The sequence below is a fragment of the Triturus cristatus genome, chromosome 9, assembly GCF_964204655.1.
Source record: "Triturus cristatus chromosome 9, aTriCri1.1, whole genome shotgun sequence".
Classification (NCBI taxonomy): Eukaryota; Metazoa; Chordata; class Amphibia; order Caudata; family Salamandridae; genus Triturus; species Triturus cristatus.
Window position 1 is genome coordinate 777999050 of NC_140592.1, and position 18208 is coordinate 778017257.

Here is an 18208-nt window from a genome sequence, read left to right on the forward strand (position 1 = left end):
CTACCGGCCTGTCGACTCTCGAACCTGCACCAGCGCGGCATCCCACGTGGCCAGCAACCTCACCAACCCCGGAGGACCTGGCTACCTTTTAGCTCTAAGCCCCTGGGACTCCCACGAGTAGAGGCTCTACTCAAGAAACCTACTTGCTATCCCTGGCACCAGCCCGGGACCGCGGACCCAACACACTCTGCACCAGCCAAGCCTGGCCAGTGCCGGAGTGGACAAAGACCCAGAGGACGACCCCACGGCGACTGTGACCCAGAGTCCGGCACCCAAGGACCCCCCTCGACATCCCGGAAGAAGCCTGCAGCCTCAGAACCAAGTGCCACCCCAGCCGCGATCAACCAGAGGGTAAGATTCCCGACGTCAAAAGGCACCCCTGCACCCGGCGCCCTGCGACCCCCTGTGCCCAATCCCGGGGTACCCACCTAACCTACAACTACCCAACTTACCTCTCGAAGTGGTGGTGGCACCTGAAACATCCTCGTCCCCGAGCCTGCAGCCTCTTTCCAAACCGGAACATTCCCATTGATTTCCATTGAGCGCCCTAAGGCTCAAAAGCACCCTGCACCCAGCCGCCCGAGTGGCCCTGGCAGTGCCCTCTCTACACTAACCTACTTCCCCACTTGCCCTGAGTAAGTGACCAGGAGCCCAGCTCCCACAGCCGCGTGGCTTGCCAGACAGCAGCCACCAACCAAGGCCCCCCTATCCCTCATAGGATAACATTGGGCCCAACTCTCTCTGCACCCGGCCGTCCTGAAACCGCTGAGGGTGAACCAACTGTACCTACCTGACACTGGGGGACCCCTGAGTCCATGCCCGGAATTTCAACACTACCAGTCGAGTACTTACCCTTAAACCGCTAACTTCATTTTCCTCATAGGGTAACATTGACTGGCTTTTTCTTCAAAAATCTTCTAAGTGTGAACTTTTCAAAACTGCAAAAATTCACCAAAAATCAGCCAAGTGACAAAAACGAATTTACTCACCTGCTCCTAGGTGAGCTCCCAGTGCTGGATCTTGGTGCCCAGTCCTGACTCTGAAAAGTGTTCACAACTATACTTACTTCTAACTCATTTTTCTCCCATAGGAAACCATTGTCTGCTTTTCTGTGAAATTTCTTCTAAGTGTCTACTTTTGCAAATTTGAAATATTCTTTTAAAATCGTACCATTTCTGCAAACGAAATTACTTACCTGCTTTTGATAAGGACCCCAGTCCTGGGTCTAGGCACCCAGTCCTGGATTACTAAAGTAACGATAAAGTACTCTACCTGCAATTTGAATTTCTTGCCATAGAGATCCATTGAATGTTTTCTGTGAAATATTTTCTAAGTGCTAACTTTTGAAATAGCTAAATATTATTTAAAAATCATTACAGTTATTAAGTCGACTTTCATCACTTGATTCTGAATACTGACCCCAGGCTGGTTCTAGGATCCAGACCTGGAATTCCAAAAGTAATCTGAAAAGTAATTTATTACAAATAACCTGAATTTACCATTGAGCTCAATGCATTGTTATGTTTAGGAAATAGGATTGTTTATTGCAACCAACTGTGACTGTTTACACAAATTTATTGCTTGAAACAAAAGTATTTACATTCAACCTCTCATTCTGAGAAAGTATATTTTTACCCCCTTGTGGTTCTAAAAATAAAACAAGCATATATTTTATATATACAAATCATTGGCCTAGAGTTCAGTTATTGAGTGTGTGAAACCATTTGCTGACTGAGTGGGTACAATAAATGCTTTACACTGTCCTCTGGTACTGCCTTACTGCTCGACCAAGCTACCACTTTTGAGAGTAAGGTCATACCTAACTTTGACCTCTATCAGCCTCTGGGGGACTGTGGACTCTGTACACCCTGTACCTATTAGGGAACAGTATATACAGAGCCACTTTCTCACACACGTTATTTACCTTTATCCCCAAGATTAGGAGAGTGTCCAGAGTAGTGTCCACCAATGAGAGGTGAGGCGGGAAAGGGTGGCTACACCCTCTCCCCTTTGTGTGTTTCCCGCCTGGGTGAGGGGCAGGATGCCCCTGAACGGTTCTAAGCGGTGTATGCAGAATGAGGTCTCTGCAGCTGCCTACGTGCAACTCTGAAAGGACATTTAGTGCACCCACCCTGTTCCAATCCACATTATCCTGTCTGGGGAGATGCTAGCACCTCCCTGCCACAGGAACCCTATTGTCCAGCTGGCGAGGCTGGGGTTTTCCCCAGCAACAGCCAGCCAGGGTCGTGTAGGTGGCGGGTAGTAGCCATTTTGTACTGCTTGTGCACTTTTAAATTGGTGTCTAAATTCTACCGCTTTTCCCATATCGCCCCTCTAGCAGGGGGGGGAATCGTACCCTCATGCCCATGGCTGGACTGGGGGTATGATTCCTACATGTTTGACACCAAACACGATATGGTTCTGTGTAGCCATTCTCAAGTTATCGCGATAGACTTATAATGCGGTTAAGAGTATATGGTATGGCTACACTACAAACAACCCAGCGATGATTTTACGAAGGTTGCAGAGAGGCCCTACTCATGTAGGGGTCCCCCCTCACACATACCTCAGCACCCTGCCTTGTAGGATTACCAAGGCCTGCTATAGGGGTGACCTATGAGAGTATATGTGTTGTAATGGGGTGGGATATAGGGTACCTGTATCCCTGTAAGGGGTGCTAGCACCACCTTACCCAGACTACAGTAGTGGTCTGGTGGTGTCAGTTTGTATGGCTGACCCAGGGTGGCACAATAAGTGCTGCAGCCCTGGTAGGCCTACTGAGGGACCCATGCCCTGGGTACCATCTAGAAGGGACTGGCAGGGCATCCTCAGCATCCAATTGGGTTGTACCTAGGGTATTCACATCGTTTAACAGAGGAAGCAGATAGGCTGGGGTCCTGGATAGCAGGGCCACAGCCTGGCTAGAGTCATAAAAAAGCAAAAACATCAGCAAAAAGTTGGGGGCAACTATGCAATCGATGCCACTCTCCTACAATTACTCTTTTCCTAAAAGAAAAATACTTTAAGGGAGACAGTTTACAGTTGTACAGCACAAATTAAAGATTTAGATTATTAATTTATATAATCCTGAACGTCATTTTATAACCACTTCCGAGCACTGTGGGAAAAACATGCATCAGGTACACAAACACAGTTTATCTGATAAAAAGCAAACAAACTGTGGTATAAGTCTCTTTGTCATTGTGAGGTAGGTGTATATTCCATAGCCCTATAACTTCAGCTTGGTGCCCTCACTGTTGCTTAGTCAGTTTTAAAGGTTAGTCTTCAGCCACAATCTCAGTTCAGAAAGGCCACAACCAAGAGGTCCGCCTTCAAATTTACTACAGTATTAGGCTTACACACTGACTAAGTTTGTCTCAAACAGATATCTATGGCAGCAAAATATTTTTATGTTATTCTGTTCACCACTGGAACTCAGTGGAGTGATGCCAGACCCTGACAAATGTATCACTGCCAATATCTATGTTTGCATTAATAAGTACCCCCCAATGTTGTCACTGCATACATTTTTTTTTGTTTACATTGTCGGATTAAAATAACCGATGAGGTACATGACGGTGTGATTAAACTGCAAATTCAACAATATGCTGTGCGGTTAGACACTGAAAAATACTAACCAGGTGGAGCAAACATTGTAAAACAATGTAATCTTCTAAAACTAAAAAATAAAACTGGAATCCCAAAACAAGACATAACTCAAAATTATTTAACTCAGTAATGCAGTGTGTTTAGCAATAAAGTATAAGCATTGGCAAAAGCAAATCAGTCTCGCCTTGCTAAACTGGTGCAGTGGCATTTTTCTCTTGTAAGGCTATGCCACTAAAATGAATGCAAAAAGAATTGATTGGCAGAATGCTTTTGTCTCCTTAAGAGGGAATGGTATGCCCAGACGTGGATCCTGTGCTCACTGCCCAACTGGATTCAAGCTAGCCTGGCTGATAAGGGGTGATGCCCCGAAACCAGTCCCAGGATGCTCGTTTCCTGTCCGGGTGGACATGACTTGGCAGCTTGGGATGGACTGCTCCCATGAGGAACAGGGTCAAGACTAATTTGCATATGGCTGGGTCCAAACTGGGGTGGCGTGGTGAGCAAAAGAACGATGGATTAAACCCAGATTGGTGTGACTGGGGGAGAATATTTGCATTGTCCAGCATTCCATCCATCATTTGTTTCATTTACTAAAGTGAATAACACAATAAGAAAAAGAATGAAAAAAACAAGATGCTTAAACATGGCTGCCAAGTACTTGCAATAAAATAAATAGTGTAATGTTTTCTTCAAAAAGAGCTTTCTTATTGATTGATTTTACAAACTAATTTTTTTACATTGGAATGAAGAAACAAAGCTGAAGCATGCTGTCTTACAAATGCCACATCAAGTAACAGACAGCAAGTATGTCATCGCACTTGCAGTCCAATCAGGAGAAAGGCAATAAAAGAAAACATCAACCAGGAACATCAACTTTAAATTCTCCCTTCTATCGTCCCTGATCTCTCAGGAGTATTTCTCCACCTCGCATCCTCAAACCTCCTGTAATGCCGCCCACCCATGACTAGACTATTTCGAAGTAGTTCACCGCAGCGTGATCAAACCTACACAGGTCATTTACATTAGTTGGGATGTTAACTCCCAAATGTTTTATAGGTCGTGTGGCCCACTCCTTAATTTTATTCACTGTCTTGTGGGAGATTCAAATTCAAGATTTCAGATTAAGATGGATTAATTTTTAAGCCTGCCACATTTTCAAATTCTCTTAGTAGCCTAAGAAAGAATTCTAGTTGGAATGTTCGTGTGAGAAGCACAGTCATCTGTAAACAGCATTATTTCATGCACATTTAGCACAAATCTCAGACTGCTGTACCCCTTACCCAATCACTGTACTTAAAAAAAGGTACCATTCTGATAGCAAACAGTAGAGGCAAGAGAGATTGCCCCAGGTCTTGTCCCCTGTTCTAGTGTCATAGTGTGGAAGCCCCTCCAATTTCTAGAGACAGATGCTTTGCTTCCTACCATGGCCTATGCCCAACAAAGCCTGTTCGGGTGGATACAATCAGGTAGGACTAGCTCTTGTGGACAACATTTTGTATGTATACTTTCACATTGATATTTAAAAGTTATTTTGGTCTATTGTTTGGTTATTTTTAGGATCCTTCCCTTACTGAAGGATTAATTAAATACTGGCTTCTACCATTCCGAATGAGACTCCTGTATTTTGTGAGAACGTGTTCAACAGTTGTGAGCGATGGGCCTCCAACTTTGTCAAAAAACTATGCACCTGTGTACCCATCTGAACCAGGGGCATTTTGCAGTCTAAGACTTTTTATAGACCAAAACGTCTTCTTCAGAAACGGGGACCTCCAGGGTCTCTCTCTTGTCTATTTTTATCTTTGGAATGGCGCATTTCTCCAAGTATGAATCTTGATCTGTGTCTTGTGAGCACTGTTTTTATAAAGGGTGGAATAAAAATCATAGAAAGCTTTATATTTATCCACTTCTTCCAATATCATCCCAGCATTTGTCCTTCTTATTTGCTATACATATCCCTCCTCTTGCTTTCCCCCCCAATAGTTGTGACAATAGTTATTCCCATGTAAGTAGCTAATAATTTGTAGAAGACTATGAAGGGACAAATAAGCTTGATTTGCAGCTATGGTGTCCGCAATCGGTTCGAAAATGCGGATACAGCGTTAGGGTGGCTGGATACATTCTGGTATAGAGCCTTTCTAAGCCTTGAAAGCTTACTTGATCCGTACATTGTGCTACTCTAATGACCTGTTCCTTAACCTGAATGTTGTGGAAATTTGCTACATCTCTATGACCCCCCTCACCTTTCCAGTCCTATTTTGGCCCACCCTCTACACTTTGTTAAATTTAATTTGAACTGGACTGTAGCTATGACTTCAGAAAAGAGGTCTTTCATGAATGTTTCTGGGTCAGACAGATCCTTCCGTTTCTTCTTTTCAGCCACTCACCGTTCGGTCTTCACTGCGGGAGCGATTCTCCATAACCTCATAATTACAAAGCTAATGATGCATCCATATGAAAATCATCTAACAGTGATACTTTCCCATCTATCCCTCTTATGTCATCTAATTAGCGAACAGTAGTGTCTATATATTTTAGGTAATGCTTTTTGTTTCACCCTACATCCGAAATATGGACAATATTGAATTCAGCAGGTCAAGTGAATTAAGCCTATGTTAAAAAAAAGAAGTAGTTATTTAGATGGTGTGGCTGTATAGAGGCATGTGAAATGTAAAGTGTAGCAACATTTGGAAGTACTCCAGTGGAGCATACAAGTTATTACCTGCCTAGTCTTGCTACTATCCACAAGAATTTCATTTTTGAAATGAAATCACTGATGGGGGTAGACACAGTTGTGGGAAATTCAAATTCAATAAGGAATATATTACTTCCCATGAAAGCATCCGTTCGTGGCATGGAGTGCTGTAGATTCACATGCTCTGCATACTTCCACCATCTAGTGTTGGGTCCGGATGGTGCAAGTTGTTTTTCTTTGAGGAAGTGTTTACAGGAATGGACTACATTGTTAGATTATTCTCACCTGCCTGCGGAAAAACAGAGTGAGAGTAAGTATGAGTAAAGAGATGTTCATGCAAATAAAATATTTAGCAGAACTGTAACAGCCACAGGTGTTTAGTGATTGGGGCAGGCACATGTTAATCTACAGCACTACATGCCACGAACAGATGTTTACAGGCTAAGTAACATTCTGTTCAAGGCATGTGTGGATGTAGATACACACGCTCTCCATAGACTGTAAAGCAGTCCCTGTCCAAAAACAGTGGCTAACCTGTGGGTATTGCAGTTGTGTGAAAGAGAATACATAGCACTGCCTGAGCTACATTGGCTTGTTGCCATGCTAAGACATCCACACAATGTTTGGTGAAAGTGTGTGGTGTAGACCATGTAGCTGTCTTTCGAATGTCAGCTATTGGGATACTGCCCAGGAAAGCCATGGAAACCCCGATCTTACAAGTGGAGTGTGCCCTCAGGGGTGTAGGCAAAGTCCTTTTAGCTTTGGCATAACATGTTTGAATGCATTTAATTATCCATCTAGAAATACCGGACTTAGATGGATTATGTTACTTACCCTGTAAGCATCTGTTCTTGGCATGTAGAGCTGTAGATTCACTTGCTTTGCATACTCCTGCCATCTAGTGTTAGGTGCAGATGTTTGCAAGTTGATTTTCTTCGAAGAAGTCCTTTCCAGTCACAAGGTAAGGGGACTCCTCCTTTCGGTGATAGTGCGCGTGGTAATCTACTAGATTGTTCTCTCGCAAGAGGGTGAGAGTGGTTGGAAAACATCTGTGCAGCTCCTTTGTTATTTGAAACGGGGGATGGTATAAGGAAACGAACAGCAGCACAAAGAAATCTAAATATGCTCTTGATGGGTTGTGCCTCTGTGCTATGATACGCACTGATGAATGTTAAAGCTCCAGATGGAAATTTAACCAAATGCCAATAAAAATAGGTTTGAAAAAAAAAAAAAAAAAAAAAAGAGGGTGAGAATGGAGTAAGTAAGTGTAGTACAGAGATGTCCATGTGTATGAAATGTGAACAATATGAACTGCAACAACCACAGGTGTCCGGGGAGGAGGGACGGCGCATGTGAATCTACAGCTCTACATGCCAAGAACAGATGCTTACAGGGTAAGTAACATAATCTGTTCAAGGAATATGTGCTGTAGACACACATGCTTTGCATAGACTGTATAGCAGTATTTTCTTAAAGCGGCGGCTAACCAGTGGGTGTTGCAAGTGTTTTTAGCACTGCTTGTTCTACATCAGCTTGTTGACGTGCTAATACAGCAACACAATAACGTTTGGTAAATGTGTGTGGTGTAGACCATGTAGCTGCCTTACATATATCAGCTATGGGAATGTTGCCTAAAAAGGCCTTAGACGCTCCTAATTTGCAAGTAGAATGTGCTCTAGGAGGTATATTTAAAGTTCTTTTAGCTTTAACATAGCAAGTTTGAATACATTTAACAATCCACCTAGAAATAACGGATTTAGAGATAGGACTTCCTTAATGAGGTGGAGCAAATGAACAAAATGGGTTTTTTGTTTTGCGAAAATCTTTTGTTCTATCGATATAGTATAATAATGCTGTTTTGACATCAAGTGTGTGTAGAGCCCTTTCTGCTACTGAATCAGGTTGAGGCAAGAACACAGGTAGCAACTAGTTGGTTAATATGAAAAGCAGAAACTACTTTTGGAAGGAACTTTGGGTTTATACAAAGAATCACTATCTTTGTGGTTGAAAGAAAGGTTCTTCTAAGGTTAATGCCTGTAGCTCACAAACACGTCTTAATGAAGTGATAGCAATTAGAAAGGCAACCTTCCATGAAAGAAATTGTGATGAACAATTGTGTTAGGACTCAAAAGGTGGACCCATAAGCCTTGTGAGAACAATGTTAAGTTTCCAGACAGGTGCAGGTGGTACCCTGGGTGGTAGTATTATTTTAAGGCCTTCCATAAAAGCTTTAATTACTGGAACTTTTAATAAGGATAAATGTCTGTTTTGCAGATATGCAGCTACTGCCGCAAGGTGTAGTAGAATAGATGTGTAGGCCAAGCCAACTCGTTGTAGATGCAAAAGATAACAAATAATATTTTGTATAGATGCATCTAGCGGATCAATTGTGTTATTACAATATTTAACAAACCTTTTCCACTTTGCTGCATAACATACTCTAGTGGTAGGTTTCATGGTTCTTTAGGGATTGTCATACAATCTGGTGGTAGATTTAGGTATGCAGGAACCAGATCGCTAGGTTGAGCTCCTTGGGGTTTGGATGTCGGATTTCTCCATGGTTCTGAGTGAGATGGTTGGAAGTGAGGTGAAGCTTTTGGTGTGGAACCACTGACAGTTCTAGTAGTGTGACGAACCATGGTTGACGAGCCCATGTGGGAGACTCTAAAATCAGTGTGAGTGATGTCTGCCTCAGTTTCCGAACCAGAAATGGAAGGAGAGGGAGAGGCGGAAAAGCGTAAGCAAATATTCCTGACCAGTTAATCTATAGGGCATTGCCTTTGGATAGATGGTGTGGGTATCTGGAGGCGAAGTTTGGGCATTTTGAGTTCTCTGCTGTGGCAAAGAGGTCTATCTGTGGAAATCCCATTTTCGGAAATATGGAAGGAGAACCTGGGGATGAAGTTCCCATTTGTGTACATGTTGCCGCATCCTGCTGAGGAGGATGGCAAATTAGTTTTGCATGCCTGGAAGGTCTTCTGCCAGAAGATGAATTTTGTGATGTATTCCCAATGCCAAATGATCTTAGAGAGGCATGACAACTATAGAATATGGTCCCCCCCGCTTTTGTACATAGTATTCATATTGTCCTTCCGGACTAGGACAACTTTCCCTATGAGGTGTGGCTGAAAAGCTTTAAGTGCTAGATAAACAGCTTGTGTTTGGTGTCCCATGAACCCTGAATTGTTAGATGCTGGAGATGGGCACCTCAACCTGTGAGAGATGCATTTGCTGTTAGTACGACTTGTGGAATCGGGATGATGAAGGTCCACCCTTTAGATAGGTTTTGTGTGTTCCACCACTGCAGAGAGCGATGAGTGTGGCTGTCTACCAACACTAGATCTGTTAATTGACCCTGTTAATTAATCCACTGATGTGCTAAGCATTCTATTGCAATGCATGATGCCATCATCCCTAATAGTTGCATGACAATTTTGACTGTTCGGTATTGGTTATTTTGAAACTGTAGTAATAAAAGTTTGAAAGTTTTGAATTCTGGCTGCACTGGGAGAGGCTAGAGCTGTGTGAGTGTTTAGCATTGCTCCCAGATATGGTGGCAGTGGACTATAAATCCCAACTGATGGAGAAGGTTTATGGTAGCTTGAGTGTGTTGGCTTTGATGAGCTAATCGTCTAGATATGAGAAGACATAAATTTGTCGTCTTCTTAGATGAGCCGCTACAACTGCTAGGCATTTTGTGAATACTATGGGTGCAGACGTCACTCCGAATGGGAGCACTTTGAATGGATAGTGATTTCCTGCTATCACAAATCTGACATATTTGTGATGTGCTGGGTGGACAGGAATATGGAAGTATGCATCCTTCAAGTCTAGTGTGGACAAAGTCAACCTGTTGTAGAAGTGGAAGCACTTGTCAAAGGGTAACCGTATGGAAGTGTTCTGAAAATATGTATAGGTTTAACGGTCTGCGATTTAAGATTAGTCGTAGAGACCTGTCCTTCTTGGGGATTAGGCTGTAAATTGAGTAAACTTCTGATCATTGGTATTGTAATGGAACTGGTTCTATAGCTCCTTTTGTTAGAAGAGCTTGTACTTCTTGTTTGAGGAGCTGTTGGTGTTGTAGCGAGAGTTTGTGATTGCGAGGTGGAATATTGGAAGGATTGGTGGTAAGCTCCAGGCAACAAACATGTTGGATAGTGTCTAAAACCCATTTGTCTGATGTTACTGATTGCCAAATGGGAAAGAATTGTTGTAGTCTTCCCCTGACGGGTGTAAAATGGTCAGGGGGAATTGTAGGCAAGTCATTGTTTGTTGGGAGTGGAGAGATATGTGTTGGTGTGCCTTTATTTCTGCCTTTGAAATTGTTTCCTCTGTGCCCACCTTTATAGAAACCTCTTGATGACGAGGGGTGTGTGTTTGACCTGTATAAGGACACATTAGGATCTGAGGAATTACCTTTGTATCCTCCTCTATAAAATGAGCGGTGACAGGAGCCTCTATTGGATGGTGACTGAAGGGCTCCTATTGATTTCACCACTTCTGCGTCCTTTTTCATTTGTGACATCTACTTCAGGTCCAAAAAGATTCTGTTTGTCAAAAGGAGTGTAGTGAGGAAATGGGGTTAACTGCAGACATTGCTAAGTTAGCATAAGTAGTATATGCTTAGCTGCCATTCTGCCGCTTTTGCACACAACACTAAATGGCTCTGTTCTCGTGTAATACTTTGCTGGCGCTGCTTCACACGAGAACTGTCTACCTTTCACATATCCAGCTGGGCACCGTGCTCTCTGTCTGCACAGCGTGTTCAAGGTTGAATAACAATGTATGCTGTTGATTCACTTTGGTCAGTCCCACGCACATAGATATAACATGAAGCACTGAAGCCCAACTGAAACTCAGGTGCTTTTTAATATGGCATTACAGGCATGAGAAGGCACTTGGAGAAAACCTTTCCAACATAGAAGAGCTGTGAAGAAATTTCAGGAAAATTTCAGGAAAAACCAGTCAATGTTACCCTATGGAGAAAATTGAGTTATCGGCTTTCAGGTAAGTACCCGACTGGCAAAGTTAAGGTTCTGGGCACAGACTCAGGGGTCTCCCAGGGTCAGGTAGGTACAGTTGTTACACCCTCAGCGGCACAGGGGCAGCCGGGTGAGTGAGTTAGGCCCAATGTTATCCTATGGGAGGCAGGGGGTCTTGGTTGGTGGCTGCTGACTAGCAGGCCACACGGCTGTGGGAGCTGGGTTCCTGGTCACTTGCTCAGGGCAAATGGGGAAGTAGATAGGTGCAAAGGTTACACTGCCAGGCCACTCGGGCGGCTGGGTGCAGGGTGCTTTTGAGCCTTCGGGCGCTCAATTGATTTCAATAGGAAAGCTCCGGTTTAGAAAAAGACTGCAAGCTCGGGATGAAGATTCTTCAGGTGCCACCGCCACTTCGAGAGGTAAGTTGGGTAGTTGGAGGATAGGTAGGTACCCAGGAGTTGGGCACAGGGGGCCGCAGGGCGCCGGGGTGCCTTTTGGTGTCGGGAAATCTTACCCTCGGATGATCGCGGTTGGGGGGGGGGCGGGGGATACCAGGTTCTGAGGCTGCAGGCGTCGTCAGGAGCTTGGCCGGAAACCCCAAATAAGGACAGGGAATGTGCCAGCCTGCCAACCCCACCCCTCAGGTGGGGGAGGCGAGGTGAAGCACATCTCTGGGCTCTCGCCATCTTGAAGATGGGAAGCCCTACCCTATCAGGACTAGGCTACTGCCCCCCTCCCACAGGAGAGAGGCAGGATAGGGGGTGTACCCACCCCAGGACAGGGACCCATTGGTCCCTGCCCTTCACCTACTGTATCGCCCCTAAATCTAGTATTTAGGGGCACCCTGAACCTTCCTTCCCAGATTCCAGATTCCAAAATCCGAAGAAGAGCTAGAAGAAAGAAGACCTGCCCTGCAGCTGCTAAGAAGAGGAAGACACAAACTGCTTTGGCCCCAGCCCTACCGGCCTGTCGACCCTCGAACCTGCTCCTGCTCCAACCCGGCATCTCTTGTGGCCAGCAACCTCACAAACCCCGGAGGACCTGGCTACCTTTTGACTCCAAGCCCCTGGGACTCCCATGAGTAGAGGCTCTACTCAAAATCTACTTCTAATCCCTGGCAGCAGCCCGGAACCGCGAACCCAGCACACCCTGCACCAGCCAAGCCGGGCCTGTGCCGGAGTGAACAAAGACCACGAGGATGACCCCACGGCGACTGTGACCCCGAGTCCGGCACCCAAGGACCTCCCTCGACACTCCTGAAGAAGCCTGCAGCCTCAGAACAAGGTGCCCCCCCCCGAACCGCGATCAACAGAGAGTAAGATTTCCAGACACCAAAAGGCACCCCTGCACCCGGCGCCCCCCTATGCCCAATCCCGGGGTACCTACCTATCCTCCAACTACCCAACAGCCACGTGGCCTGCTAGTCAGCAGCCACCAACCAAGGCCCCCCCTACCTCTCATAGGATAACATTGGGCCTAACTCTCTCTGCACCCGGTCGCCCTTGTGCCGCTGGGGGTGAACTAACTGTACCTACCTGACCCTGGGAGACCCCTGAGTCTATGCCCAGAACCGTAACTCTGCCAGTCGAGTACTTCCCTTTAAACCGATGACTCAATTTTCTCCATAAGGTAACATTGACTGGCTTTTTCTGAAACTGTGGACTTTTCAAAACTTAAAATATTCACCAAAAATCAGCCGAGTAATGAAAACGAAAATACTCACATGCTCTTAGGTGAACTCCCAGTGCTGGATCTTGGTGCCCAGCACTGACTCTGAAAACTACTTACAACTGTACTTACCAGTAACCCAATTTCTTCCATAGGAAATCATGGACTGTTTTTCTGTGAAATTTCTTCTAAGTGTCAATTTCTGCAATCTTTAAATATTCTTTAAAAATCGTATAATATCTGAAAACGTAATTACTTACCTGTCTTGGATAAAGGTCCCAGTACTGAGTCTAGGCACCCAGTACTGGATTACAAAAGTAACAAGAACATACTATACCTGCAACTTGAATTTTCTGCCACAGGGAATCATTGACTGTTTTCTATGAAATATTTTCTAAGTGTCAACTTTTAAAAATGCAAAATATTGTCTACAAATCACAGTAATTAAGTCGACTTTTATCACTTGATTCCAAGTACTGACCCAGGACTGAATCTAGGATCCAGTCCTGGAATTCCAAAAGTAATCCTAAAAGTAATCTGTGGCAAATAACATGAAACTTCCATTGAACTCACTATTTTAAACACAATGATGCATTGTTGCCTATTGAAACCACTTGTAACTGTTTACAAAAGTCAATTGTATATTGCAAAAATATTTATATAAGGCATCTCATTCTGAGAAAGTATATTTTAATTCCAATTGTTGGTTCTAAAATAAAACAAGCATATATTTTTAATATATAAACCATTGGCCTAGAGTTCAGTTATAGAGTGTGTGAGACCATTTGCTGACTGAGTGTGTACAACAAATGCTTTACACTGTCCTCTGATACTGCCTTTCTGCTCGACCAAGCTACCACTTTAGAGAGTAAGGTTATATCCAACGTTAGCCTCTGCCAAGCCTCTGGGGACTGTGGACTCTGTACACCCTGTACCTATTTGGGAACAGTATATACAGAGCCACTTTCTCACAGTGCAACCATGTGAAAGTGGTCTGAGTGTATGTATTGGTTTAGGGGTCTGAAAGTCCAGAATGGGCCTGAGAGAGCAGTCCTTCTTTGGTATGAGAAAATATTGGGAGTAAACTCCCTTGTTTTGTTGGTGGATAGGAACTTGTTCTATTGCATTTTTTTGTAGAAGGGAGATTACCTCCTGCTTTAGAAGTGACAAATGTTCCTGTGACATTGGGCGCTGTTTGGGTGGAATGGTTGGGGGGTAGATGTTAGCTCTAGACAGTAGCCTGATTGGATTATTTGTTGCACCCATCTGTCTGAGGTGATGGTAGCCCAGACAGGAAGGAATTTGTGGAGTCTGCCCCCACTGGAGTGGAATAGTGTGGGGGAAGTGGAGGGACGTCACTGGGTGGGGGTAGAGGCAGAGCGGGAGATGTTAGTTTTGTCTCTGCCTTTGTTGTGGTTACCTCTGTAACTGCCTCTTTGATAACCCCTAGTGAAGGTGGATTGGGTAGGGGTTTTGTAGAAGTGGAGGCGCTGTTGGAGGAGTAGCCTCTGGTGTTGCTTCTAAAGGAGGAACGCCGAGAGGAGCGCCTGGGAACTTGCTAGTGCAAGGCTCCCATAGATTTTGCCGTGTCTGTGTCCTTCTTCATTTTTTCGAGGGCTATATCGACATTAGGGCCAAACAGAGGTTTCTCATCAAAGGGGTGGTTGAGGATGGAACTTTGAACCTCAAGTTTGAAACCTGAAATGCGTAGCCAGGCATGCCTACGCAGAAGGGTGCTGGTATTTATTGCCCTGGAGGCGGTGTCAGCTGCATCGAGGGCACAACGGATGGAAGTGTTTGTGATGGTTTTACCCAGTCTGAACTGGGGTGGCAGAGTGGGCTAACAGAACGGTGATGGATCAAACCCGGATCTGTTGACTGGGTGTGAGTGTTTGATTGGTTCTGATGCTCTGTCCATCACCACCCCCTTTTGTACCTTTTTGGTGGTGGAGCTGGTGCAGGCTTGTCCAGTGATCTTTTTTTGGTGCTAAGAGACAAATGCCCAGTCTTTGGATCCTTTACGAGGGTTTTTTGGTAAGGATCGGATCGAAACAGTTAGTCTGTAAGGGGCAAATCCTTCGGTGCCGATGGTGTCGGAGCCGTGGGTTTTTAGGCGTCGATTCGGCACTGGTTCTTGGTTTAGAAGTGTCTTTTGACTTCCTCGGTTCCAAGGTGGCTTTCGGCTTCGAGGTTTGGGAGTCTAGGCTTTTCGGCTTCTTGCTCGGCTCCGAGGATGTTATCGGTGCCAAGGAGCCGGTGCCAGTCTTCGGCGCCGAGAGCTTTGGTGTCAATCTCGGCGCGGACGAGGAAAGGGGTGTTTTCTTTTTCGGTGCCAATAAGATTTTTTCGGGACCGAGGGTAGGCTGGCTCGAGCCAGAGCTGCCTGAAGGCTTGATGGGCTTCTTAACCGGGCCCGGAAGCGAGGTATGGGAAGCAGTCTTTTGGTGCATACATAGGCCCGAAGGCGTGACCGAAGCCTTTTTCAATGGCGTGGAGGGGGGTTGACGTCTGTACTCACGCCCCTCTGTGCCGGAGTGATGTCCTCGACGTCGGAGTCGTCAGCTCCGGAGGCGCCGACGAGGCCTTCTTCGGTGTGCTGTTGTTCCGGAACATCGACGCTTTCTTCGAAGATGTCGTCAGGGATCGAAGTCGACGAGTGAGCCATTGCTCTCCATGCTCGTCGGTCTCGGATCGTTGTCTTCGATCTGAAGGAGGTGCAAGCTGGACAGTCCCTTGCCTCGTGTTCTGGAGAGAGGCAGAGGTTGCACACCTCATGGAGATCGGTGTCGGGAAACTTCGACCCACATCGAGGACACTTCTTGAATGGCGTCCTTTCCATCAGCCAGGACAGGAGCCCAGGTAGGCCTGAAGGCCTTCGTCGATGACCGGAATCGAAGACTTAGATTGTTGAGAGTCGCGTCGAGAACGCAATCGAGACAATACCGTCGAAGCGGGGAGGATTGCGCGCCGAACAGGAAAACTGGAACGGTCCCGAACTGGAGCGCGAAGAACACATCAGAGCCCGATGGCGGAAAAAAACTATCTGGGGATGGAGCCGAAGCCCATGCGCAATATGATCCCAAGGAGTCACATACCTCGTGACTTCCAAAGACTTTCTAAGAGAAAAACAACTGCAACATCCGGGCCCAACACCAGATGGCGATCTATGTACAGTGTGTAATCTGCAGCTCATATGCCTCGAACACTCCTTATATGCTCAGCGGTGCCGGAGTAGCACCACCAGCATATAAGAGCCTCTGACCACTGCGCCACCGCAGCAGGATCCATGCTCCACGGCAGTTGCAGAGGTCCTGTGGAGGTCCCACTGGCGTATTGGTAATACGGTGGGTGGACCGCCACCATGGGTTTGGCAGTCCTAGTAAATGCTACCGGTGTCGCATTGCCTGAGTGAGGATGCACTTACTGTGTGCAGACACCTAGCCAATTTAGCCACCCAGGAAAAAAGGCATTGGATCTAGCCTATAGAGAAAACGCCAACAGTGCCTATAATAAGCTAATAGCTAGAAGAACAAGACCATGCAAAACAGAGACCAGAGTACAATAGTTCCTTATGAAGGAATACTGGCAACAATATTGAATGCAGCAAAAAATGTACAAGTTCTTGAGCTGGGGTGCCATGACACATTAAAGCCTCTTTAATGAACCGGAGAGATCAGGACTAGGGAGGCTTTTTTGGAGAATGTTTTTGGTGAGGGGTTCTACTGAACAAAAATATTACAATGCATTCAAATGCATTGTGACCAGTCCCCCTCTCCCCCCCAGTAAGTTAAGGGGCATAGGGGATCAGACACTACAATCCATACCTAGAATGACAGGCATTTGATACATTAAGATATAGCTAGGAGCATAAAGGAGATTTGACAGCGTGGGGTGGTGGGGCATGTCGTACAGTAATATATGGAATCAGACCGGAGCAAGGTCTGGATTATGTTAGCGGATTAGAAATGCACTTTGGGACCCACTGACCTTTTTAATGAGGCTGGTGCAGAGCTTCTGCCTTGGGCTGGAAATGCAGGTAAAACCGTGAAAGGATTGGATGGGTATGGACAAATGTAAATGCCCATCCTCCTTTGTAAGCAAGTTTCGAAAGTATTGGTTCTCCTACATTATTTAATGACAAGTACAAGCTTTCTCCCTCCAGAAAAACAAACCTATTATTAAATAAGCCAATAACAGCTTTAGTACCACAGTAACCATCCCACAGAAAGAAAAGCAAAGTCCCCAAACGGCACATTCAAAATGACTGATACAAATTTGACACATACGTTTCCAGTGAGCTAAAGTGAACATAATAAGAGTACAATCTGAGACAAAGAATGTTCAAAGATTATTTCCCTGGAGAATATGGCTGTCTGTAAACAAATGCTGAACTGTATACTAATGAGTCTCATTTGTGTTGGCATACTGCCTTAGAAATACTTACTCCAAGAAAAATATTTTTAGAAGAGTCAAATCCAGCTGCATAAATACGTGCGGTGTATGGAGAATTGCGATCACAGACAATTCTGCAAGCAAACCTGGATATGGTACTTTGTACAACCTGTGTTTCATCATTGTTCCGAGTACCAGAAGTTGTATCCGTTACTACGAAGTCTATAGGGCTTTCTGTCGATCTCCCAATCTGAAACAGTGAAAGATTATTTTAGACCAAAACACGTCCATGGGACAGAGCGTTGAACAAATGTCACTCACCTAAAACAACAGTTATAATGTATGGGATGCAATATTCTTCGCCTATCCAATGTACAAGCTATAAAACAAAGCCCTCTGAGAAAATCTTACATTCATTGCTATAGGATGCAAAATATAAAAACTGCACTAATGCAAGAAGCATACATTGGTGTAATGGTAATACTATTTAAGAGGGCACAAATGCTCGAAAAGCACTATTACAGTCCGATAAATATTTCTTACTTCTTATAATTTTTGTTTTTGAAATGACTTGTACATATTAGACTTCTGAAGTCATGTTTTCTACATGAATGTTTATGAAAAACAGATGTTCCTCGACATATAGGGCACTTTTTCAACGATTTAGCAGGAGTTGTACATTGAAATGATGAGTTACATCTGCAAAGTCATACTTTTATATCAGATTATGATTTTTCTTTTCTCGTTGTGCCTTCTGGAAACTTAATAATCTCAAATTATAATAATTTTCTTTTTCAGTGAACTACGTGTTCCATTCTTTTTCCATTATATTTTTAAGACAAAGTGGACTATTAATGTAATTGTG

The 18208-nt window shown here is 44.7% G+C and overlaps 1 protein-coding gene across 1 annotated transcript in view; it reads right to left on the minus strand.

The window, feature by feature from the left end:
* The window catches only part of PELI2 (pellino E3 ubiquitin protein ligase family member 2), a 195027-nt gene that overhangs the window by 120646 nt on the left and 56173 nt on the right, over positions 1-18208 (minus strand). Inside the window, exon 4 of the mRNA XM_085626149.1 lies at positions 17396-17593. Coding sequence (XP_085482275.1) covers positions 17396-17593 — 198 coding nt within the window. The remainder of the gene's footprint in view (positions 1-17395; positions 17594-18208) is intronic.